At 50.3% G+C, this 26775-nt stretch overlaps 1 protein-coding gene across 11 annotated transcripts in view; it reads left to right on the top strand.

Moving 5' to 3' along the window:
- The window catches only part of sorbs1 (sorbin and SH3 domain containing 1), a 138321-nt gene that overhangs the window by 94364 nt on the left and 17182 nt on the right, over positions 1–26775 (top strand). For 9 of the 11 annotated variants that reach the window (XM_078428529.1, XM_078428523.1, XM_078428524.1 and 6 more), the window contains 5 exons: positions 7618–7785; positions 12961–13007; positions 16554–16668; positions 18771–18896; positions 26564–26758. In XM_078428529.1, coding sequence (XP_078284655.1) covers positions 7618–7785; positions 12961–13007; positions 16554–16668; positions 18771–18896; positions 26564–26758 — 651 coding nt within the window. The remainder of the gene's footprint in view (positions 1–7617; positions 7786–12960; positions 13008–16553; positions 16669–18770; positions 18897–26563; positions 26759–26775) is intronic. The other 2 variants (XM_078428532.1, XM_078428533.1) reach the window with 1 other exon arrangement.

Genomic DNA, 26775 nt, shown 5'->3' on the forward strand with positions numbered 1-26775 from the left:
TGAAATTCCTCGTATGTTGCAAAATGTACTTGGCTAATAAAGTATGATTATGATTAAACCTGTCCTATCCATGAAACTGTCCAAGTATCTTTTAAATGTTGTCTGCCTCAACTACCTCCTCTGGCAGATCGTTCCATATTTGTGGAAACGTTGCACCTCAGTTTCCTATTCAATCTTTCCCCCCCCCCTCACCTTAAACCGATGTCCCTTGGTTCTTGATTTCCCTATTCTAGGTCTGCCCGATCTATTCCCCTCATGATTTTGTACACCTCTATAAGATCACCCCTCATCCTCCTGCGCTCCAAGGGACAAAGTCCTAGCCTGCCCAACCTCTCACTGTAGCTCAGCATCTCAAGTCCTGGAAACATCCTCGTAAATCTTCTCTGTATTCTTTCCGGCTTAACAATATCTTCGCTATGACAGGGCGACCAAAACTGAACACAATACTCCAAATGCGGTCTCAGGTGAGCTGTGACATAATATCTCAAATTCTATAATCAATACCCTGACAGATGGAGGCCAACGTGCCAAATGCTGCCTTGACCCGACATTATGGTTCTGGATTAGTAAGAGCATTAAGGTTACAAGGACAAAGCTATTAAATCCAATGCATTCTCCTTCTCAATCAGAGAACAAATCTAGCATCTCAACCTCCAATATCAGCAAATAGACCAAAGTGCTGACGAAAGTGGAAAATTGGGGGAGTTCATAAAGTTCATAAAGTGCAAAGTTCATCAGTGATCGGAGCAGAATTAGGCCATTCGGCCCATCGTCCACTCCGCCATTCAATCATGGCTGATCTATCCCTCCCTCCTAACCCCATTCTCCTGCCTTCTCCCCATCACCCCTGACACCCGTACTAATCAAGAATCTATCTGTCTCTGCCTTAAAATTATAACCATTGCAGTTATATAAGCTGGATCAGTCTGAAGAAGGGTCTCGACCCGAAACGTCACCCGTTCCTTCTCTCCAGAGATGCTGCCTGACCCGCTGAGTTACTCCAGCATTTTGTGTTGACCTTCAGTTATATAAGACGTCGGTGAGGCCGCATTTAGAGTACTGCGTTCAGTTCTGGGCACCATGAAAGATGTTGTCCAGCTGGAAAGGGCGCAGGGAAGATTTAGGAGAATGTCGCCAGGTTCCAAGGGTGTGAGCAATATGGAGAGGTTGAGCAGACTGGTTCTTTATTTGTGGGCGTGCAGGATGATGAGGGGTGATCTTATAGAGGTGTACAATACGCCATCCGACCAGCCACACTAACACGATCCTACACACGCTGGGAACTATTTACATTTATACCAAGACAGTTAACCTACATACCTGTACCTCTTTGGAGTGTGGGAGGAAACCGGAGATCAGGGTGAAAACCCACGCAGGTCACGGGGAGAACGTACAAACTCCGTACAGACAGCACCCTTAGTTGGGATCGAACCCGGGTCTCCGGCGCTGTGAGGCAGCAACTCTACCAGCTGTGCCACACGACCTTTATAAGAGGGTGGTTTTTAAGCTGAAGTGAATATTGTCCCAGAATTGGGTCTCTGCAGAATTAATCGATGTACTTTACATCTGGTTGGATAAACACTGACAGGCACAGTGCATTGCAGTGCTGTCGACCGTGATCCATTTCTTTACAAACAGAAGAATAAGTGAGGGAGTTTATTTCTCCCTCATCCTGGTCCAGGTAAGCAGGGAACCGAAAATTGGAATCGGTCTTTTCAAAAAGCGCTAAGTCGACTGGGTGGCACGGTGGCGCAGCGGTAGAGTTGCTGCCTCACAGCACTAGGGACCTGGGTTCGATCCTGACTACGGGTGCTGTGTGTATGGAGTTTGTACGTTCTCCCTCCAAATTTGAGGACGGATATTCTTGCTATTGAGGGCGTGCAGCGTAGGTTCACTAGGTTAATTCCCGGAATGGCGGGACTATCATATGTTGAAAGACTGGAGCGACTAGGCATGTATACACTGCAATTTAGAAGGATGAGAGGGGATCTTATCGAAACATATAAGGTTATTAAGGGGTTGGACACGTTAGAGCCAGGAAACATGTTCCCAATGTTGGGGGAGTCCAGAACCAGGGGCCACAGTTTAAGAATAAGGGGTAGGCCATTTAGAACTGAGATGAGGAGAAACCTTTTCAGTCAGAGAGTTGTGAATCTGTAGAATTCTCTGCCTCAGAAGTCAGTGGAGGCCAATTCTCTGAATGCATTCAAGAGAGAGCTAGATAGAGCTCTTAAGGATAGCGGAGTCAGGGGGTATGGGGAGAAGGCAGGAACGGGGTACTGATTGTGAATGATCAGCCATGATCACATTGAATGGCGATGCTGGCTCAAAGGGCCGAATGGCCTCCTCCTGTACCTATGGTCTATTGTAACCTGCGTGGGTTTTCCCCGGGTGCTCTGGTTTCCTCCCACACTCCAAAGATGTGCAGGTCTGTAGGTTAATTGGCCTTGGCTAAAATTGTAGCTTGTCCCGAGTGTGTGTAGGATAGTGCTAGTGTGCAGGTGTCGCTGGTCAGCACGGACTCGGCGGGCCGAAGGGCCTGTTGCCATGCTGTATCTCTATAAACAAAACTGAACCGTAATGGAAGTTAAACCATGTCAGATTATCAATTAATTCCAAGCAGAATTGCACAAAAGAGAGAGATAAAATTGAAAAGTAGGGTAGTTAGATTAAGCAGTCACGAAGTAATAAAAATAGAAATTGTTGGACAAAAATCTCTGCAGGCCAGGCAATATCGACAGAAAGAGAAACGGTTACTGTTTCAGCAAAAAACAAACTGCTGGAGGAACTCAGTGGGTCAGGCAGCATCTCTGGAGAAAAGGAATAGGTGGCGTCTCGGGTCGAGACCCTTCTTCGGACTGATTCAGGGGAGAGGGAAACTAGAGTTATGAAAAGGTACAAAGAACAAATGAATGGAAGATATGAAGTGAACAAATTAAAGCCAGTAATGATGTTCAAGCTGGAGCCCACAATGGTCTATTGTTGGCTGTGGAAAAGCCCTCTGTGGCAGAGAATTACACAAATTCACAACTCTCTGGGTGAAAAGGTTTTTTCTCACCTCAGTTTTAAATAGCCTCCCCTTTATTCTTAGACTGTGGCCCCTGGTTCTGGACTCGCCCAACATTGGGAACATTTTTCCTGTATCTAGCTTGTCCAGTCCTTTTATAATTTTATACGTTTCGAGAAAGATCCCCTCTCATCCTTCTAAACTCCAGTAAATACAAGCCCAGTCTTCCCAATCTTTCCTCAAATGACAGTCCCGCCATCCCGGGGATTAACCTCGTGATGCTGCGCTGCGCTGCCTCAATAGCAAGGATGTCCTTCCTCAAATTAGGAGACCAAAACCGCACACAATACTCCAGATGTTTTCTCACCAGTGCCCTGTACAACTGCAGAAGGACTTATTTGCTCCTGTACTGAAATCCTCTCGTTATGAAGGCCAACATGCCATCAGCTTTCTTCACTGCCTGCTGTACCTGCATGTTTACTTTCTCATGAAAAGACAAAAGGTGTGAGACAAAAGGATTGAAGAGTTGTGAGTTGTGACCATCTGCCTATTAAATAACCCCCTCACTCGTCCCAGCTGACTAGCTGCCAGGCTTTATCCTGCCCCATCTCCCTTCCAGCTTTCTTCCCCCCCACCCCCTCCATTCAATATGTCATTCAATACAACCAAATGTCACACCATGCATGTCAGACACACGACTAAACCACTTTTATTGGAATACAACATGGGTAGCCATACACTACTTGCTGTCGACCATCTAGGAGTCGAATTAAGCTAAGATTTAAGTTGAGCGACGCATATTAGTCAAGTGTCGTAACAAAGCAAATAGAACTCTCGGCCTTCTTAAAAGAAATCTCCATGCGTGTAGTACATCCATCAACGAGACCGCCTACAAGTCCCTGGTCAGGCCCAAACTGGAGTATTGTGGAGCTGTATGGGATCCTTTCAACAACAACAACATGATCACCCAGGAGAAAGCACAACGGCAAGCAGCTCGCTTTGTATGTGATGACTACAAGCCCAAATCAAGCATGAATAATATGCCGCCTTCTCTCGGATGGGATACCTAGAGCTCGACAGAATCAGGCTAAGACTTATTGCACTTTACAAGGAGATTCACAAAATCACGACATCAAATCTTCCGTCATCCCAGAGCGCCAACTGCCATGAAACAAGACAAAATACCGGTCCCAACATCATCAACTCGCTGAGTTTCAATAAACTTTGCTACCAATATTCCCTTTACCCAAGCACGATAAGGGAATGGAATATGTCACCACCCAACACACGTGCCACTCCCGATGTTACGTCGTTTAAAAAAGGGATTGAGCAACTAGATCTCCTCAACTTGGTCAGAAAGGCCCACTTCAAAATTTAATCACTACTCTACTCACTCCGACCCGCACCAGATAACCACTTATGAGGTGTTTACGCAGTAATCAACCAGAACCAGAACCTTCCACAATCAGTCAGAAGAAAGGTCCCAACCCGAAACGTCACCTATCCATGTTCCCCAGAGATGCTGCCTGACCCGCTGAGTTACTCCAGCACTCTGTGAAACGTCACCTATCCATGTTCCCCAGAGATGCTGCCAGACCCGCTGAGTTACTCCAGCACTCTGTGAAACGTTACCTATCCATGTTCCCCAGAGATGCTGCCTGACCCGCTGAGTTACTCCAGCACTCTGAGTCCTTCTTTCGTAAACCAGCATCTGCGGTTCTTGTTCCTACGAATTACAGAGAGATTTTAGATTTTAGATTTTAGATTTAGAGATACAGCGCAGAAACAGGCCCTTCGGCCCACCGGGTCCGCGCCGCCCAGCAATCCCGGCACATTAACACTATCCTACACACACTAGGGACAATTTTTACATTTACCAAGCCAATTAACCTACTATCTGTACGTCTTTGGAGTGTGGGAGGAAACCGAAGATCTAGGGGAAAACCCACGCAGCTCAGGGGGAGAACGTACAAACTCCGTACAGACGGCGCCCGTAGTCAGGATCGAACCTGAGTCTCCGGCGCTGCATTCGCTGTAAGGCAGCAACTCTACCACTGCGCCACCATGCCACCCTGTTTCAGGAAACGACATTGTGGCAAGCATCATGTGATAATAGGTATGGCGGAACAGGAGACCTGGCATCATTGTTGAGTTTAGTTTATTGTCACGTGTACCGAGGTACAGTGAAAAGCTTTTGCTGCGTGCTAACCGGTCAGCGGAAAGACAATACATGATTACGATTGAGCCGTCCACAGTGCACAGATACACGATAAGGGAATAACGTTTAGCGCAAGGCGAAGCCAGTAAAGTCCAATCAAAGATAGTCCGAGGGTCTCCAATGAGGTAGATAGTAGGTCGCAACGTATAAGATTATTAAGGGGTTGGACACGTTAGAGGCAGGAAACATGTTCCCAATGTTGGGGGAGTCCAGAACAAGGGGCCACAGTTTAAGAATAAGGGGTAGGCCATTTAGAACTGAGATGAGGAAAAACTTTTTCAGTCATAGAGTTGTGAATCTGTGGAATTCTCTGCCTCAGAAGGCAGTGGAGGCCAATTCTCTGAATGTATTCAAGAGAGAGCTAGATAGAGCTCTTAAGGATAGCGGAGTCAGGGGGTATGGGGAGAAGGCAGGAACGGGGTACTGATTGAGAATGATCAGCCATGATCACATTGAATGGCGGTGCTGGCTCGAAGGGCCGAATGGCCTCCTCCTGCACCTATTGTCTATTGTCAGGTTGTTGATAGGACGGTTCAGTTGGCTGATAACAGCTGGGAAGAAACTGTCCCTAAATCTGGAGCTGTGCATTCTCACGCCTCTGTACCTTTTGCCCGATGGGAGAGGGGAGAAGAGGTCGTGCTGAGGTCTGTGGCAGGATGAATGACTGGTCAATCCCATCGTTCTCAGTGTATAGTGTGAGCAGGCCGGGGGCAGGGGAAGCAGATGGACTTAGTGGTCTTTTTCAACCAGAATCTGTGCCCTTGATAATTGGCATCTTTGTCCCCGGGAGACAAGGACTTGCACTAATAGCCATGGGCTTGTGTGGTGTTTGAAACGGTGCCCGTCACACGTGCTGCCCCTCTCCGTAACTGCATGCCAAGACACTTCCTTGTCTCTGTCTCTCCCTCTCGCCTGACTCTCAGTCTGAAGAAGGGTCTCGACCCGAAACGTCACCCATTCCTTCTCTCCAGAAATTTCTGCCTGACCCGCTGAGTTACTCCAGCATTTTGCGTCTACCTCCCTTCCATTGACTCCATCTACACCTCACGCTGCCTCGGCAAGGCCAGCAGCATCATCAAGGACCAGTCTCACCATGGTCACTGCACCACTCCGTAGCTGTGTGTTCAATGTACTGGGGTTGGGTCACGTGGTGAATGCTATCAAACCCAACCTCCATGGTGGAGCATTGCCATCAGCGTATCTCCAGCTGCCCATCTTCTGGGGTGCAAGGGTGGGGTGGTTCCTTAAAAACCCTGGCTCTCGGGGAGCACCAGTCCATCCGTGCTCTGTTTCAGTATAACTGTCTGTCGTTCCTGTCTGCACTCTATCATACTCTCGTTAAAGAGGTCCATTTCATCATGTTTTATCTTGCCTCCATTTAAGGCGATTCTCTGAACATTCCCGTATGTAAAACACAAATGAACATCCTAACAGGAAGTTTAGTTTACTTTTGTTTAGTTTAGTTTAGTTGAGTTTAATTTGGTTCAGTTTAATTTAGTTTATTGTCACGTGGACCAAGGTACAGTGAAAAGCTTTTTTTGCTGCGTGCTGTCCAGTCAGTGCAAAGACCACACTTGATTACAATCACAGTGTACAGATACAGGATAAAGGGAATAACGTTTAGTGCAAAGTAAAGTCCAGTAATGTTCAATTAAAGATAGACTGAGGTAGATGGGAGGTCAGGACTGAATTCTAGTTGGTGGTGGGATGGTTGAGTTGCTTGATAACAGCTGGGAAGAAACTGTCCCTGAATCTGGAGGTGTGCGTTTTCACACTTCTGTACCTCTTGCCTGATGGGAGAGGGGAGAAGAGGGAGTGGCCGGGGTGAGACTGGTCCTTGATGATGCTGCTGGCCTTGCCGAGGCAGCGTGAGGTGTAGATGGAGTCAATGGAAGGGGGATAGACACAAAATGCTGGAGTAACTCAGCGGGTCGGGCCGCATCTCTGGAGAGAAGGAATGGGTGACGTTTCGGGTTGAGATCCTTCTTCAGACTGAGAGTCAGGCGAGAGGGAGAGACAGAGACAAGGAAGTGTAAGGTTTGGGAACGTGACATCAAAGGGGATGCGACATAAGGAAAATGTAGAATAGAAAATTGTTAGCTCGGAGAAGTTGACAATGAAACGTACAGAGATAAAATTTAAACGGGGGGAGAGTCAGACAGGTTGGAGAACTAGGAAGGGGGAGGGATGGAGAGAGAGGGAAAGTAAAGAAGGGAGTTTGGTCTGGGCTGCATCCAGAGCCTCATCTTAACACTACACTTCGCGTATAAATATTCTTTGTTAAAGCCGGATCATAAAACATGTGGACCGTCACAAACTTTTTAAAGATGTGTTTGAATTTTTAAAATCGCCAGACTTTTTTACCATCCCATTTTGTGCAATTTTCTACCAGAGACTGTTAGAGGAGCAGAGACGGCTTAAGCGGGAACAAGAGGAGGCTGACATAGCAGCCAGAAGGCACACGGGCATCGCCCTCACTCACCACCAATTTATCACTAATGAGAGGTTTGGGGAGCTCCTTGACATTGATGAGGCAGCAAGGAGGCGATCAGGGTCAGAGGTCGGTTCCGCTTAGATCGGCGCTCAACCCGACCCCCCCCCCCAGCAATGTCCGCCATCTCCCTCCCGCCTGCTGTGCTGTGCCATCGCCTGGCGTTCTGCCGCTTACGGGGACTAACCCTGCAATGGTCGCTAACTGTGGTGCAATGTGGCGCAGGGCTGCATCGCTGGCGGGCTGACATGGTCAAACCCACCTCATAGTTCACCCTCGTGGCTGTGGTACGTGTGTGTGTGTGCGTGAATGTGTGAGTGTTTGTGCGTGAGTGTGTGTGTATGTGTGCGTGAGTGTGTATGGATGAGTGCGTGTGCGTGTAAGTGGATGCTTGTGTGTGTGTGCATGTATGTGTGCTTGTGTGTGTGTAAGTATGCATGTGTGTGCATGTGTAATTGTATGAACATGTGTGTGTGCCTGTGTGTGCGTAAGTGTATACACATGTGTGTGTGTAAGTGCATGCCTGTGTGTGCGTGTGTAAGTGTATACACGTGTGTGCATGTATAAGTGTATACACGCGCGTGTAAATGCATGCCTGTGCGCGTGTATGTGCGTAAGTATATACATGTGTGTGTGTGCTTGTGTGTATGTGTAAGTACATGCCTGTGTGTGTGTATGTGTGTAAGTGTATGCACATGTGTGTAAGTGTATACACGTGTGCACGTGTGTGTGTAAGTGTGTGCATGTGTGTGTGTGTGTGTGGAACAGTGTGCACGTGTGTGTGTGTGTGGAAGTGTGCGCACGTGTGTGTGTAAGTGCACGTGTGTGTGCACGCGTGTATGTAAGTGTGCACGTGTGTGTGGAAGCGTGTGCACATGTGTGTGGAAGTGTGCGTGTGTGTGTGGAAGTGTGTGCACGTGTGAGTGGAAGTGTGTGCACGTGTGTGTGTGGAAGTGTGTGCATGTGTGTGTGTGGAAGTGTGTGCACGTGTGTGTGCAAGTGTGGTGTGTGGAAGTGTGCACGTGTGTGTGTGGAAGTGTGTGCACGTGTGTGTGTGTGTGGAACAGTGTGCACGTGTGTGTGTGTGGAAGTGTGCGCACGTGTGTGTGTAAGTGCACGTGTGTGTGCACGCGTGTATGTAAGTGTGCACGTGTGTGTGGAAGCGTGTGCACATGTGTGTGGAAGTGTGCGTGTGTGTGTGGAAGTGTGTGCACGTGTGAGTGTGAAAGTGTGTGCACGTGTGTGTGTGTGTGTGGAAGTGTGTGCACGTGTGTGTGTGTGTGGAAGTGTGTGCACGTGTGTGTGTGGAAGTGTGTGGACGTGTGTGTGTGTGGAAGTGTGCACGTGTGTGTGTGTGGAAGTGTGTGCATGTGTGTGTAAGTGTGTGCACGTGTGTGTGTGTGGAAATGTGTGCACGTGTGTGTGTGTGTGTGGAAGTGTGTGTAAGTGTGTGCACGTGTGTGCGTGTGGGGAACATTCCCACCCCTCTGTGCTGGTGTTCTCCGCTGCCGTTTAGTGCGCCCTATGGCACAGCCTGTGGCCTGGCCCTGTGCCTCGCTAACCCCTCTCCTCACTGTGGGTGTGGTGCTTGGGGAGGTTGTGCGGGTTAAATGAGGTGGTGGATTCACCAGGTTTTGCTAAATCAAAGGAATCCTGCGTGTCCGGGTTTGGAGCCGGTGTAGTTCACGGCTACCCAGTGTGTGATTGCAACATGTTTGTAGATTGTCCCGTTGCTGAGCTCACTCCGACTCCTCTCTTTCGGGAACCCCTTGAGTTTAGTTCAGAGACACAGCGTGGCAGCCATTGGTGGAGCGGGAGCACGTGGCCGCTGGCTGGGTGAGGTCACGTGGGGCGCGGGGCGGTGACGTCACCCTTTGTCCTGTATTTGGGAGTGAGGAAGTTGGCGACCCTAGGTGGGACTAGTGTAGATGGGACATGTTGGTCGGTGTGGGCAAGTTGGGCATTCTATCATGGGTTAAATTACAGCAGCCAATTAACCTACCCTCTTTAGGATGTGAGTGGAAACCAGAAAATGTACTGCACTGTTGGGCATCGGTAGAGTTGCCGCCTCACAGTGCCAGAGGTCCTGGTTCGATCCTGACTACGGGCGCTGTTTGTACGGAGTTTGTCCCGCTGTTTGTCCCTCCCACATTCTAAAGACGTGCGAGTTTGTAGCTTAATTGGCTACTGTAACTTGTCCCTAGTGTGCAGGATTGAACTAGTACACGGGTGCTCTGGTTTCCTCCCACACTCCAAGGACATACAGATTTGTTGGTTAATTGGCTTTGGTAAGTTGTAACCAAAATTGTCCCTCGTGTGTACAGGGTAGCGGACAGGGTGATCGTTTAGAGATTTACAGGCCCTTCGGCCCACCGAGTCCGCGCCGCCCAGCGATCCCCGCACACCAACACTATCCTACACCCACTAGGGACAACTTTTACATTTGCCCAGCCAATTAACCTACATACCTGTACGTCTTTGGAGTGTGGGAGGAAACCGAAGATCTCGGAGAAAACCCACGCAGGTCACGGGGAGAACGTACAAACTCCGTACAGACAGCACCCGTAGTCAGGATCGAACCTGAGTCTCCGGCGCTGCATTCGCTGTAAGGCAGCAACTCTACCGCTGCGCCACCGTGTTGTTGGTCGGCGCGGACTCGGTAGGCCAAAGGGCCTGTTTCCACACTGTATCTCTAAAGTCTAAAGGCTGCAGAGATAACCTGCAGAATCCACACAGACAGCACCCAAGGCAAGGTTGGAACCCCGTTCCCTGGAACCGCAAGCGAGTGGCACTACCAGCTGCACCACTGTGGCACCTAAGCATGTGCATTAAGCAGCATTTCCACGTGTGGACTGTGTGTGCATTATAAAGGCAAAATGCTGGAACACTCAGGCAGCATCTGTGGGGAGAGAACCAGAGTGAATGAACATTGCAGGTGTGTTGTGTATGTGTGTGTATGTGGTGCTCCCTTGCCTAATTTCATGTGGGGCATGGTATCAGTTCATGAGTTCTCGGAGCAGAATTATGCCATTCGGCCCATCAAGTCTACTCCGCCATTCAACCATGGCTGATCTACAGTATCTTTCCCTCTCAACCCCATTCTTCTCCTTTCTCCCCATACCCCCTGACTAAGCCAATCTCCGCCTTAAAATTATCCATTGACTTGGCCTCCACCGCCATCTGTGGCAGTGAATTCACGCATACATGTGTGAGTTGTATGTAGGTGCCGACTATCTCGCTGCCCAAATACGGGACAAGGTGACGTCACCGCCCCGCGCCCCACGTGATCTCACCCAGCCAGCGGCCACGTGCTCCCGCTCCACCAATGGCAGCCGCCGGGGCAGAGAGGCGGGTTGCTATGCAACCTCCATTGGGCGGCGCCCGGGCCTCCCGGCCTACACTGTCCGGAGCTAAACTGTCGGAAACCCAGAGTGTCGGGAGCTGAACTGTCGGGGCCTACAGCGTCGGGGCCTAAAGTGTCCGGGCCTACAGCGCAGCCCCGGGCCTAATACGGGACAAGGGCGATCCCGTACAGGACAGAACCAATTTAGCCCAAAATACGGGATGTCCCGGCTAATACGGGACAGTTGGCAACCATATTAGCGTCCTTGCATGCATGGATCAGAGGTCAGGAAGGATTTGAACTCGCCCCTGAAGATCTCTTGCTAGAGTAAGCTGATGCCTTGCAAGCTCAGACACCCAATGGGCCCAGGGATTGGGTGCTAGTGCAATGCAGGATATTACAGGAGGCTCACATTGATGGAAGGGACAACAGATTAGAAACATAGAAACATAGAAGGAGTAGGCCATACGGCCCTTCGAGCCTGCACCGCCATTCAATATGATCATGGCTGATCATCCAGCTCAGTAACCTGTACCTGCCTTCTCTCCATACCCCTTGATCCCTTTAGCCACAAGGGCCACATCTAACTCCCTCTTAAATATAGCCAATGAACTGGCCTCAACTACCTTCTGTGGCAGAGAATTCCTCTCTCCCCCCGCACGCACATGGTTGACCTTTGAACCTGGGGCGTGACCTCTTGGCCTAGGCCTCGCCACTCTCAGCAAGTCGCCACTCAGCATCTAATTTAATTTAGTTTAGTTTAGAGATACAGCGCGGAAGCAGGCCCTCTGGCCCACCGAGTCCATACCGAAAAGCGAACCCCGCACATTATCACTACCCTACACATACACCAAGGCAATTAACCTACAAACCTGTACGTCTTTGGAGTGTGGGAGGAAACTGGAGCACCTGGAGAAAACCCGCGCAGGTCACGGGGAGAACGTACAAACTCCGTACAGACAGCAGTTGTAGCCGGGATCGAACCGGCGTATTCGGCGCTGCAAGTGCTGTAAGGCAGCAACTCTACCGCTGCGCCACCGTGCCACCCACTGGATACAAGGAATGGGATGCTGCCTGTCCCACTGAGTTACTCCAGCATTTTGTGTCGATCTTCAGTTTAAACAGCATCTGCAGTTCCCACCTACACAAACCTCCACTCAGATCCATTTATCCAAGTCAATCCTTCCAACCTATTCAACCGATCTAAAACGTACTGGGTCGTGCTACAGATGGATCGAGGGGCAACACAGTGGCTTAGCTGGTGGAGCTACTGCCTCGCGTCACCTTAGACCCCGGTTCAATCCTTAAAAACATTGAATCTTAGAAAATAGGTGCAGGAGTAGGCCATTCGGCCCTTCGAGCCTGCACCGCCATTCAACATGATCATGGCTGATCATCCAAAATCAGTACCCCGTTCCTGCTTTCTCCCCATACCCCCTGATTCCGTTAGCCCTAAGAGCTAAATCCAACTCTCTCTTGAAAACATCCAGTGAGCTCATCGTGCGTTAACCCAGTTATTTGTGTTTTCGGATAGACGTTGCAGGATCTATTATTCCAACTAGAACTCGGAACAAAGGGCCCGAATCTCAAGGGTGCAATTACTGTGCACCCAGAGAGAACCAGTGAACAGATTAAGTGTCCCATTGTGAGCGTGAGCTGGTGAAAGGTCACCATTAGCCTGCTTGTCCTGAGCACAGTGCTACTGAAGAATGCAGAGAGAGTGTGTGTGTGTGTGTGTGTGTGTGTGTGGCTTCAGCTTGGGAAACCGCCAACTTCCTTGTGCTTGCGGTCGATTCGAAGTCCGTTTCACTAACCATTCCATTCACGGCGTTGTTGGCTCTTTGAGTGCGCTGAGGCTCGCTGGCTCTGTCGTTAACCTGTGCCCTGCTCTCCATTTCCAGATGCTGCCCGCCAGAGCCAAGTTTGACTTCAAAGCCCAGACGCTGAAGTGAGTACAAAGTTTTTTCCCCCGCCAATTGCAATAACTTGGATGAGAAGGCACATGGCTAGTTTGCGGGTGCCACAGAAGCAGGAGGCATTGCAGATAGTGAAGGTGGTTGAGAGAAATTGCAGCAGGATCTTGATCTGTGTGCTGAGGAATGGTTCTTGGAATTTAACACAGAGAAAGGGTGGCACAGCGGTAGATTTACCGCCTTGCAGCATGGGAAACTCAGGTTTGATCCGGATTTCGCTTGACTCCAGCTGCTGACTCTGCTCCTACTCCTACCACTTACGAACCGTCGGTGTGGAGTCTGCACGCTCTCTCCGTGACCCGCGTGGGTTTTCTCCGCGTGCTCCGGTTTCTTCCCACAGTCCAAAGATGTGCAGGTTTGTTGGTTAATTGGCTTTTGCAAATTGTAAATTGTCCCTAGTGTGTAGAATAGTGCCAAGTGTGCAGGGTGATCGATGGTCGGTGCGGACTCGGTGGGCCGAAGGGCCTGTTTCCGCACTGTATCCCTCAACCAAAGATACTAGAGGAGCAAGATAGATCACTCGACCCTAAAAACCGTAGCACGTCACGGCGCCATTTTAGTAGGTGGAAACTTGCAGAAACATTTAAAAAGAAAAATAACAAAAATCTGTGAATTGATAGATGAGATATATTCTGCATTTTAATGGTATCATCACACATACTGTTCCCCCAAAACACTGATTACACTGCGAGAGGCAGAGCAAACGGCGGGTTTTGCTTACTAAAATGGCGGACGTTACGCTCCTTTGCGTACTACACTTCAGTATGGGCGATTTCAACAGAGTGGTCCATCTTGTTCCTCTAGTATATTTGCCCTAAACTAAACTAAACTAAATTAGCAGATTTGGGAAGGAGATGAGGAGGAATTTCTTTAGTCAGAGGGTGGTGAATCTGTGGAATTCATTGCCACAGAAGGCTGTGGAGGCCAAGGCAGTGGATATATTTAAGGCAGAGATAGATAGATTCTTCATTAGTTTGGGTAACTAGCAAGTTTGCAGATGAGCACTCAGAGATAACCCACACTGTCATAAAGAGAATGTACAAACTCCGTACAGAAAACACCCCAGGTCAGGGTAAAACCCAGCAAGACAGCAACTCTACCGCTGCGTCACCATCCCGATCAAAAACACTTCAACTCCCCCTCCCATTCCCACACTGACCTTTCTGTCCTGGGCCTCCTCCATTGTCAGAGTGAGGCCCAGCGCAAATTGGAGGAACAGCACCTCATATTTCACTTGGGCAGCTTGCACCCCAGCGGTATGAACATTGACTTCTCTAACTTCAGATAGTCCTTGCTTTCCCTCTCTATCCCCTCCCCTTCCCAGTTCTCCCACTAGTCTTCCTGTCTCCCACTACATCCTATCTTTGTCCCGCCCCCTCCCCTGACATCAGTCTGAGGAAGGGTCTCGGTCCGAAACGTCACCCATTCCTTCTCTCCCGAGATGCTGCCTGACCCGCTGAGTTACTCCAGCATTTTGTGTCTACCTTCGATTTTAACCAGCATCTGCAGTTTTTGTTCGACAAAAAACATTATCTGGCTGTTTCCTTCAGAGATGCTGCCCGACCCGCTGAGTTCCTCCAGCACCTTGTGTTTTGCTCAGAATCTCAGCATCTGCAGTCTCTTGTGTCTACATAGAATAGTACAGAACAGGACAGGCCTTTGTCCCACAATGACTGTGCTATAGACAATAGGTGCAGGAGGAGGCCATTCGGCCCTTCGCTGATGGCTGGTCATGGTGCCGAATGAAACTAATCCTTTCTGCTTGCATGTAATCCATCTCCATTCCCTTCACATTCATGTGCCTATTTAAAAGCCTCTTAAACACATGATGAGCGTTTGTCGGCAATGGGCCTGTACTCACTGGGGTTTAGAAGAATGAGGGGGGCCTCATTGAAACGTACAGAATAGTGAAAGGCCTGGATAGAGTGGATGTGGAGAGGATGTTTCCACTAGTGGGAGAGTCTAAGACCAGAGGGCACAGCCTCAGAATTAAAGGCCGTTCATTTAGGAAGGAGATGAGGAGAAATTTCTTTAGTCAGAGGGTGGTGAATCTGTGGAATTCTTTGCCACGGACGGCTGTGGAGGACAAGTCAATGGATATTTTTAAGGCAGAGATAGATAGATTCTTGATTAGTGCGGGTGTCAGGGGTTATGGGGAGAAGGCAGGAGAGTGGGGTTTGGAGGGAGAGATAGATCAGCCATGATTGAATGGCGGAGTAGACTTGATGGGCCGAATGGCCTAATTCTGCTTCTATCACTGATGAACATATGAACACTGAGACCCACCTACAGGGTTGTGACATTGGACGCACTGGGGTACGTTATTTAACTGAAAGATTTTCCATTGCTGCATCTGATTGCTCCACTGTGATAATCACATCTAATAAACCACTACCCCCAGCAGCACATTCCAGGCTCCTACCACCCTCTAAAAAACGTTCCCCCCACATCTACTTTAAACTTTTCAGGGAGAAAGGGAAGGGTGGGGGGGGGGGGGGGGGTGTCGAGGGTTGTGGGGAGAAGGCAGGAGAATGGGGTTAAACTTGGGTTGTCAACTGTTCCATCTTTGGCCGGGACATCCCGTATTTTGGGCTAAATTGGTTTGTTCCGTACGGGACCGCCCTTGTCCTGCATTAGGCCCGGACACTGTAGGCCCGGACACTGTAGGCCCAGACACTGTAGGCCCGGGCACTGTAGGCCCAGGCACTGTAGGCCCGGGCACTGTAGGCCCAGACACTAGGCCTGGACACTGTAGGCCCAGACGCTGTAGGCCCGGATGGACACTGTAGGCCCAGACGCTGTAGGCCCGGATGGACACTGTAGGCCCAGACGCTGAAGGCCCAGACACTGTAGGCCCGGGTGCTGTAGGCCCGGATGCTATAGGCCCGGACAGTGTAGGTCCAAACAGTGTAGGCCTGGAGGCCCGGGAGCCGCCTAACGGAGGTTGTGTAGCAACCCGCCTCCCGGCCCGGGTGGCCATCATTGGTGGAGCGGGAGCACATGGCCCTGGCTGGGTGAGGTCACGTGGGGCACGGGGCAGTGACGTCACCTTGTCCCTTATTTGGGAGTGAGATAGTTGGCACCCCCTAGTTAAACAGGAAAGGGAGGGTCCGAGATCCGAGAGTCCAAGAGTCACCAATGAGGTAGGTCGTAGTTCAGGACTGCTCTCTGGGTGTGGTAGGATGGTTCAGTTGTCTGATAACAGCCGGGAAGAAACTGTCCCTGAATCTGGAGGTGTGCGTTTTCACACTTCTGTACCTCTTGCCCGATGGGAGAGGGGAGAAGAGGGAATGACCGGGGTGAGGCTGGTCCTTGATGATGCTGCTGGCCTTGCCGAGGCAGTGTGAGGTGTAGATGGAGTCAATGGAAGGGAGGTTGGTTTGTGCGATGGTCTGGGCTGCGTCCACAGTTTGCTGCAATTCGCAGGTGGATTGGGGCCGCTGGGAGTCGGTGGTTTCGGATCACAGTCATGCTGGCTCCTTGTTGCTCTCCACACTAACTGCACTCTTGTTTGGCTCCAGGGAGCTGCCGTTCCAGAAGGGAGACATAGTCTACATCTACAGGCAGATAGACCAGAACTGGTACGAGGGGGAGCACCATGGGCGTGTCGGGATCTTCCCCCGGTCGTACATCGAGGTAACGAGGCTCGCTGTGGGACGTGACTCTGTCCACCTGAGGTTCACTTGTACACTCGCCGACCGTTTCGCCAAACGCTTGCGCTCGGTCCACCAATGCCTGGAGAATCTCCCGGTTGCCAGCCATTTTATCTCCCACATTCCCACGCTGGCCTCTCTGTCCTGGGCCTCCTCCATTGTCAGAGTGAGGCCCAGCCCAAACTGGAGGAACAGCATCTCGTATTCCGTTTGGGTAGTTGGCAGCCCAATGGTATGAACGTTGACCTCCAATTCTGGGGAACTAACCTACAAACAACACACCTCTTTATTTATTTATTTATTTATTTGTTTTCTCCCTCCCTCCCTCCCTCCCTCCCTCCCTCCCTCCCTCCCTCCCTCCCTCCCTCCCTCCCTCCCTCCCTCCCTCCCTCCCTCCCTCCCTCCCTCCCTCCCTCCCTCCCTCCCTCCCTCCCTCCCTCCCTCCCTCCCTCCCTCCCTCCCTCCCTCCCTCCCTCTCTCCCTCCCTCCTTTTCTCCCTCCCTCCCTCCCTCCCTCCCTCCCTCCCTCCCTCCCTCCCTCCCTCCCTCCCTCCCTCCCTCCCTCCCTCCCTCCCTCCCTCCCTCCCTCCCTCCCTCCCTCCCTCCCTCCCTCCCTCCCTCCCTCTCTCCCTCCCTCCCTCTCTCCTTCTCTCCCTCCCTCCCTCCCTCCCTCCCTCCCTCCCTCCCTCCCTCCCTCTCTCCCTCTCTCCCTCCCTCCCTCCCTCCCTCTCTCCTTCTCTCCCTCCCTCCCTCCCTCCCTCCCTCCCTCCCTCCCTCCCTCCCTCCCTCCCTCTCTCCCTCCCTCCCTCCCCTTCTTTATCTTCCCTGTACCCCACCTAGACCCCTTTCACCCCTTCCTCTTGCATTCCTTCCTCTGACTTCACAATCGGCACCTATGGTCCTTATCCAATTGCCTTTTGACTTGACATCTGCCATTTGACTATCTGCCGATCAGCTAAATCCCTCACCCGTATCCACCTATCGCTCACCTGGTTTTGTCTTGCCCCCCCCATCTGTCTTCCAGCTTTCTCCCCCTTCCCCCCCACCCCACAACAATCAGACCGAAGAAGGGCCCTGACCCGAAACGTGACCGATCCATGTCCTCCAGTAGAGCTGCTGCCTTACACCGCCAGAGATGTTTTTACAGCTGGGTTCAATTCTGACTGTCTGCACGTTCTCACTGCGACCACGTGGGTTTTCTCTGGGAGCTCTGGTTTACATGCAGATTTGTAGGTTAATTGTCCCTGGTGTGTACGATAGAACTAGTGCGCGGGGATTGCTGGTCGGCATGGACTCGGTGGGCCGAAAGGCCTGTTTCCATGCCTTATCTCTAAAGTCTAAAGATGCTGCCTGACCCCGCTGAGTTACTCCTGCATGAGGAGAAATTTCTTCAGTCAGAGGGTGGTGAATCTGTGGGATTCATTGCCACAGATGGCTGTGGAGGCCAAGTCAGTGGATATTTTTAAGGCGGAGATTGACAGATTCTTGATTAGTGCGGGTGTCAGGGGTTATGGGGAGAAGGCAGGAGAAAGGGGTTGTGAGGGAGAGATAGATCAGCCATGATTGAATGGCGGAGTAGACTTGATGGGCCGAATGGCCTAATTCTGCTCCTAGCACTTATGAACTTATGAAAGCAGACAATGATTTTAGTTTAGTTTAGTTTAATTTAGTTTAGAGATACAGCGTGGAAATAGGCCCTTCGGCCCACCGAGTGGATGCCGACTGGCGATCCCCGGACACATTAACACAAGCCGACACACACTGGGAACAATTTAAACTTATGCCAAGTGTACAAACCCAAGCCAATTAACCTACAAACCTGTACGTCTTTGGAGTGTGGGAGGAAACCAAAGATCTCGGAGAAAACCCACGCAGGTCACGGGGAGAACGTACAAACTCCGTACAGACAGCGCCCGTAGTCGGGATCGAACCCGGGTCTCCGGCGCTGCGAGGAAGCAACTCCACGCACTGCGCCACCGTTTAGTTTAATTTTGTAGTCGGGATCGAACCCGACTTCATTTTGCCGCGGGAACGTCTGAAGTTTGTGTTGTTTTTTTTAATCGCTAACCGGTTTTCTGCGTTCCAGCTGCTGCCTCCAACGGAGCGCGCACAGCCGAAGAAGCCGCCGCCGCTGCAGGTGTTGGAGTACGGTGAAGCCGTGGGACGCTTCAACTTCACCGGCGACACGCACGTGGAAATGTCCTTCCGAAAGGTGAGGAGCGGGGGGGCGATCCCGGCCGTCCCTGGTTTACCGACAGAGGGATGGGCTGGGACGGTCGGCTCTGTGGGCTGGCACAGACTCTACGGGCCGAGTGGCCGCCTACCACTTCACAAGTGGCCCCGTTCGGGCAAGCGTGAACATTAAGGGCGGCACGGTGGCGCAGCGGTAGAGTTGCTGCCTTTTAGCGCTTACAGTGCCAGAGACCCGGGTTCGATCCCGTCTGTACGGAGTTTGTACGTTCTCCCCGTGACCTGCGTGAGTTTTCCTCCGAGAACTTCGGTTTCCTCCCACACTCCAAAGACGTACAGGTGTGTAGGTTAATTGGCTGGGTGTATATGTAACTATATGTACATATGTAAAAATTGTCCCTAGTGCGTGTAGGATAGTGTTAATGTGCGGGGTTCGCTGGTCGGCGTGGACTCGGTGGGCCGAAGAGCCTGTTTCCACGCTGTATCCCTAAACTAAACTAAACTTTCCAAGCAGCGCATACTGTGGGTGTGAACGGTCACTGTACTCCCCTCCCCCCCACTCTCGTCACCCCCCCCCCCCCCCATCCCCAACCCCCCTGGGAGAGGAGGGGGCAGGACAAAGACCGGCAAGTGATAGGTGGATACAGGTGAGGGATTTAGCTGATAGCCACATGGTCGGATAAATCGTAGAGATGAAAAGTCACAGGCTGTGAGATATAAGAATTGAGTCACATTCTTCCGGATCACATTCTTCCGGAGTGAAGCTGGGGTTTAGATCGTATAGTGTAACAAAGCAGCTAGTCTGAAGACGTCTGAAGAAGGCTTGGCACGGTGGCGCAGCGGTAGAGTTGCTGCCTCACAGCGCCTGATACCCAGGTTCGATCCTGACCACGGGTGCTGCCTGTACGGAATTTGAACGTTGGGTGGGTTTTCTCCGGGTGCTCTGGTTTCCTCCCACACTCGAAAAGACGTGCGGGTTTGTAGGTTGACTGGCCTCAAGTAAAATTGGCCCTGGTGTGTGTGTGTAAGATAGTGCTAGTGATCGTTGGTCGGGGCGGACCCGGTGGGCCGCAGGGCCTGTTTCCACGCTGTATCTCCAAGCTAAACTCAGCGGGACTGGCAGCATCTGCGGAGAAAAGGAATAGGTGACGTTTAGGGTCGAGACCCTCCTTCAGACTGAGAGTCGGGGGGGGGGGGGGGGGGAAACTCCCCCCTCTGTCCTGCCCCGTTGAGGATTTGCGAAGGTTTTCACTGAGGTGCAACGTTGGGATCTTAGCTGTGCCCCCCCCCCCCCCCGCTCCAGACCCCAGGGAGAGGAAGTGCCCTTTGCCATTAACATACAAAGTTCACAGTAGTCGGAAAACATTCCAACGGATTTCCTCGGCCTGATCCCAGATGTTTCCATTAAAGCTGGCAAGGAATGTTCCCCCACTGAAATAATGGATGATAAAAGCCCTGTGGAATGTGGAAAGGATGTTACCAGTAATGGGAGAGTCGAGGAACAGAGGACACTGCTTACGAATAAAAGGACGTGCCTTCCGAATGGAGATACGAAGGAAGTTCTTTAGCCAGAGGGTGGTACTAAACTAAACTAACTAAACTATACTAGATGGCAGTGGAGGCCAAGGCAACAGAGTTTAATAAGTGCAGGAAAGAACTGCAGATGCTGGTTTAAATCGAAGATAGACATATAGACATATAGACATATAGACATATGGACCCTAGGGAAGACAGGGGTACAGAGGGACCTTGGAGTACAGGTACACAAGTCCTTGAAGGCAGCAGGACAGGTGGACAGGGTGGTCAAAAAGGCATATGGGTTACTGGCCTTCATTAGCCGGGGCATCGAATATAAAAGTAGGGGGGTAATGATGGAATTGTACAGAACACTGGTGAGGCCACAGCTGGAGTATTGTGTACAGTTCTGGTCACCACATTATAGAAAGGATGTGATAGCTTTGGAGAGGGTGCAGAGGAGATTCACCAGGATGCTGCCGGGGATGAAGGGCCTCGGCTATGAGGAGAGACTGAGCAGACTGGGGTTGTTTTCCCTGGAGCAGAGAAGGCTGAGAGGGGACATGATCGAGGTGTACAAGATCATGAGGGGCATAGATAAGGTAGATGGCGGGGAACTTCTTCCACTGTTGGAAGGTTCAACAACGAGGGGACATAGATACAGGGTAAGGGGAGGGAGGTTTCGGGGGGATGTGAGAAAGAACTTTTTCGCCCAGAGGGTGGTTGGAGTCTGGAACTCACTGCCTGGGGTGGTGGTGGAGGCGGGAACACTCACAACGTTTAAGAGGCATTTGGATGGGCACTTGAAATGCTACAACATTCGGGGCTACGGTCCAAATGCGGGAAAATGGGATTAAAATTAGACTGTGTTTGGTAACGGGCGGCGCGGACACGATGGGCCGAAGGGCCTCTTTCTGTGCTGTAGGACTCTATGACTCTATGACTCTAACTCAGCGGGACGGGCAGCATCTCTGGAGAGAAGGAATGGGTGACGTTTTGGGTTGAAACCCAGAGTTTAATAGGTTCTTGATTTGTGAGGGTGTCATAGGTTACGGGGAGAAGGCTGAAGAATAGGATGGGGAGGGAAAAATAGATCAGCCATCATTGAATGGTGGAGCAGTCTCGATGGGCTGAATGGCCTAATTCTGCTCCTATGCCTTATGGTCTTCCACCAGCAGTTTGTTTTTAGCTTGAGATTCCAGCACTGCAGTCTCCAGTCCGACAAGGAGTTGCATTTAGCTTTGGGTTTAATTTTAATTTTAGAGATACAGCGTGGAAATAGGCCCTTCGGCCCACTGAGTCCGTCCGCGCCGACCAGAATCTCCCTGCACACTCAATCTATCCCGCACACTCTAGGGAAAATTTACAACTTTACTGAAGCCAATTAACCTACAAACCTGTGGGAGGAAACTGGAGCTCCTGGAGAAAACCCACACAGGTCACGGGGAGAGCGTACAAGCTCCGTACAGACAGCACCCATAGTCAGGATCGAACCCAGGACTCTGGCGCTGTGAGGCAGCAACTCTACCGCTGCGCCACCATGCTGCCCTTTAGGACAGAGAACACAGAAACAGGCCCTTCGGCCCACAAACAGGCCCTTCAGCACAGAAACAGGCCCTTCAGCACAGAAACAGGCCCTTTGGCCCACAAACAGGCCCTTCAGCACAGAAACAGGCCCTTCAGCACAGAAACAGGCCCTTCGGCCCACAAAGCACACCACGAACATGAACCCAAGACCTTCACTTCCAGTATATACCTGCACATAATCCATATCCCTTCATTCCCTGTATATCCATGTGCCTATCCAAAGTTCTTTTAGCTACATAGATACAATGAAAATAGGTGCAGGAGTAGGCCATTTGGCCCTTCGAGCCAGCACCGCCATTCAATATGATCATGGCTGATCATCCAGAATTAGTACCCCGTCCCTGCTTTCTCTCCATATCCCTTGATTCTGTTAGCCTTAAGAACTCTATCCAACTCTCCCTTGAATACATCCAGTGAATCGGCCTCCACTGCCTTCTGAGGCAGAGAATTCCACAGATTCACAACTCTCTGGCTGAAAAGGTTTTTCCTCATCTCAGTCCTAAATGGTGGAGTGAGTAGTTGAACTGCCACGATCCTACCTGCCTCAACCATTATCTCCGGCAGTGCGTTCCAGGCACCCGCTGTCTAAACAACGTGCCCTGCCCATCTCCTTTGAAACTGCGCCCCACGTCCACTTTGTGTTGCTTTCAGAATTAAAGGACGTTCTTTAAGGAAGGAGATGAGGAGGGAAATCTTTAGTCAGAGGGCGGTGAATCTGTGGGATTCTTGGCCACAGAAGGCTGTGGAGGCCAAGTCAGTGGATATTTTTTAAGGCAGAGATAGATAGACAATAGACAATAGACAATAGGTGCAGGAGTAGGCCATTCAGCCCTTCGAGCCAGCACCGCCATTCAATGCGATCATGGCTGATCACTCTCAATCAGTACCCCGTTCCTGCCTTCTCCCCATACCCCCTCACTCCGCTATCCTTAAGAGCTCTATCCAGCTCTCTCTTGAAAGCATCCAACGAACTGGCCTCCACTGCCTTCTGAGGCAGAGAATTCCACACCTTCACCACCCTCTGACTGAAAAAGTTCTTCCTCATCTCCGTTCTAAATGGCCTACCCCTTATTCTCAAACTGTGGCCCCTTGTTCTGGACTCCCCCAACATTGGGAACATGTTATCTGCCTCTAATGTGTCCAATCCCCTAATTATCTTATATGTTTCAATAAGATCCCCCCTCATCCTTCTAAATTCCAGTGTATACAAGCCCAATCGCTCCAGCCTTTCAACATACGACAGTCCCGCCATTCCGGGAATTAACCTAGTGAACCTACGCTGCACGCCCTCCATAGCAAGAATATCCTTCCTCAAATTTGGAGACCAAAACTGCACACAGTACTCCAGGTGCGGTCTCACCAGGGCCCGGTACAACTGTAGAAGGACCTCTTTGCTCCTATACTCAACTCCTCTTGTTACGAAGGCCAACATTCCATTGGCTTTCTTCACTGCCTGCTGAACCTGCACGCTTCCTTTCATTGACTGATGCACTAGGACACCCAGATCTCGTTGAACTCCCCCTCCTCCTAACTTGACACCATTCAGATAATAATCTGCCTTTCTATTCTTACTTCCAAAGTGAATAACCTCACACTTACCTACATTAAACTGCATCTGCCATGTATCCGCCCACTCACACAACCTGTCCAAGTCACCCTGCAGCCTTATTGCATCTTCCTCACAATTCACACTACCCCCCAACTTAGTATCATCTGCAAATTTGCTAATGGTACTTTTAATCCCTTCGTCTAAGTCATTAATGTATATCGTAAATAGCTGGGGTCCCAGCACCGAACCTTGCGGTACCCCACTGGTCACTGCCTGCCATTCCGAAAGGGACCCATTTATCCCCACTCTTTGCTTTCTGTCTGTCAACCAATTTTCTATCCATGTCAGTACCCTACCCCCAATACCATGTGCCCTAATTTTGCCCACTAATCTCCTATGTGGGACCTTGTCGAAGGCTTTCTGAAAGTCGAGGTACACCACATCCACTGACTCTCCCTTGTCAATTTTCCTAGTTACATCCTCAAAAAATTCCAGTAGATTTGTCAAGCATGATTTCCCCTTCGTAAATCCATGCTGACTCGGAATGATCCCGTTACTGCTATCCAAATGCTCAGCAATTTCGTCTTTTATAATTGACTCCAGCATCTTCCCCACCACTGATGTCAGACTAACTGGTCTATAATTACCCGTTTTCTCTCTCCCTCCTTTCTTAAAAAGTGGGATAACATTTGCTATCCTCCAATCCACAGGAACTGATCCTGAATCTATAGAACATTGAAAAATGATCTCCAATGCTTCCACTATTTCTAGAGCCACCTCCTTAAGTACTCTGGGATGCAGACCATCAGGCCCTGGGGATTTATCAGCCTTCAGTCCCATCAGTCTACCCAAAACCATTTCCTGCCTAATGTGGATTTCCTTCAGTTCCTCCATCACCCTAGGTTCTCCGGCCCCTAGAACATTTGGGAGATTGTGTGTATCTTCCTCAGTGAAGACAGATCCAAAGTAACGGTTTAACTCGTCTGCCATTTCTTTGTTCCCCATAATAAATTCCCCTGCTTCTGTCTTCAAGGGACCCACATTTGCCTTGACTATTTTTTTCCTCTTCACGTACCTAAAAAAACTTTTGCTATCCTCCTTTATATTATTGGCTAGTTTACCCTCGTACCTCATCTTTTCTCCCCGTATTGCCTTTTTAGTTAACTTTTGTTGCTCTTTAAAAGAGTCCCAATCCTCTGTCTTCCCACTCTTCTTTGCTATGTTATACTTCCTCTCCTTAATTTTTATGCTGTCCCTGACTTCCCTCGTCAGCCACAGGTGTCTCTTACTCCCCTTAGAGTCTTTCCACCTCTTTGGAATAAATTGATCCTGCAACCTCTGCATTATTCCCAGGAATACCTGCCATTGCTGTTCTACCGTCTTCCCTGCTAGGGCCTCCTTCCAATCAATTTTGGCCAGCTCCTGCCTCATGCCTCTGTAATCCCCTTTGCTATACTGTAATACCGACACTTCCGATTTTCCCTTCTGCCTTTCCATTTGCAGAGTAAAACTTATCATGTTGTGATCACTGCCTCCTAATGGCTCTTTTACCTCTAGTCCCCTTATCAGATCAGGATCATTACACAACACTAAATCCAGAATTGCCTTCTCCCTGGTAGGCTCCAGTACAAGCTGTTCTAAGAATCCATCTCGAAGGCACTCTACAAACTCTCTTTCCTGGGGTCCATTTCCAACCTGATTTTCCCAGTCTACCTGCATGTTGAAATCTCCCATAACCACCGTAGCATTACATTTTTGACACGCCAATTTTATCTCCTGATTCAACTTGCACCCTATGTCGAGGCTACTGTTTGGGGGCCTATAGATAACTCCCATTAGGGTCTTTTTACCCTTACAATTTCTCATTTCTATCCATACTGATTCAACATCTCCTGATTCTATGTCACCCCTTGCAAGGGAATGAATATCATTCCTTACCATCAGAGCAACCCCACCCCCTCTGCCCACCTGTCTGTCTTTTCTATACGTTGTGTACCCCTGAATATTCAGTTCCCAGCCCTGGTCCTCTTGTAACCATGTCTCAGTGATCCCTACAACATCATACTTGCCCATGACTAACTGAGCCTCAAGCTCATCCACTTTATTTTTTATACTACGCGCATTTAAGTACAACACTTTAACTTCTGTATTTACCTCCTCTCTCACATCGTTCACAATTGGCCCTGCCCTTAATTTCTTTTCCGCTCTAGAACTTCTGTTCCCATTCTTCCGAGAGTCTTTTGCAATATCTCCTGTATTCCCTTTGACCTCATCTTCATATTCACAATTTGTTAACCCCTCCCCCCCACTACTTAGTTTAAAGCCACAGGTGTCACACTAGCAAACCTGCCTGCCAGAATGTTTGTCCCCCTGCTGTTAAGATGCAACCCGTCCCTTTTGTACAAGTCACCCCTAGCCCAGAAGAGATCCCAGTGGTCCAGAAATCTAAATCCCTGCTCTCTGCACCAGCCCCTCAGCCATAAATTCATACCCTCTATCTCTCTGTTCCTGGCCTCACCAGATAGATTCTTCATTAGTACGGGTGTCAGAGGTTATGGGGAGAAGGCTGGAGAATGGGGTGAGGAGGGAGAGATAGATCCCTGAATGGCATAGTAGACTTGATGGGCCGAATGGCCTAGTTCTGCTCCTATCACCCATGACCTGTGGAAATCTGTGGAATTCTCTGCCTCAGAAGGCAGTGGAGGCCAATTCTCTGAATGCATTCAAGAGAGAACTAGATAGAGCTCTTAAGGATAGCGGAGTCAGGGGGGTATGGGGAGAAGGCAGGAACGGGGTACTGATTGAGAATGATCAGCCATGATCACATTGAATGGCGGTGCTGGCTCGAAGGGCCGAATGGCCTCCTCCTGCACCTATCGTCTATTGACCTTATGACTTTTTCCTCCAGCAGTATGACCTTTTTTTAATCAAGATTCCACTATTGGTCGTGTTGGTGGTCTTGAGCACGCGTGTGCCACCCTGGAACACGTGTGTATTCTGCGTGATGGCCATTCATTCTTCCCTTCCCCCCTCCGCAGGGTGAACCCATCACGCTCGTGAGGAGAGTCGACGAAAACTGGTTTGAGGGGAGAATCTCGGGCACCAACCGTCAGGGGATCTTCCCCGTCTCGTACGTGGAGGTGATCAAACGGCCCAGGGTGAAGAATGCAGTGGACTACCCCGACCCACCCGGCTCCTACTCTTCAGGCCGAAGCTCCAGCAGCTCGCCACAGGTACCCCGCTCCCTCAC

Source organism: Rhinoraja longicauda, chromosome 35 (assembly GCF_053455715.1).
Source record: "Rhinoraja longicauda isolate Sanriku21f chromosome 35, sRhiLon1.1, whole genome shotgun sequence".
Classification (NCBI taxonomy): Eukaryota; Metazoa; Chordata; class Chondrichthyes; order Rajiformes; family Arhynchobatidae; genus Rhinoraja; species Rhinoraja longicauda.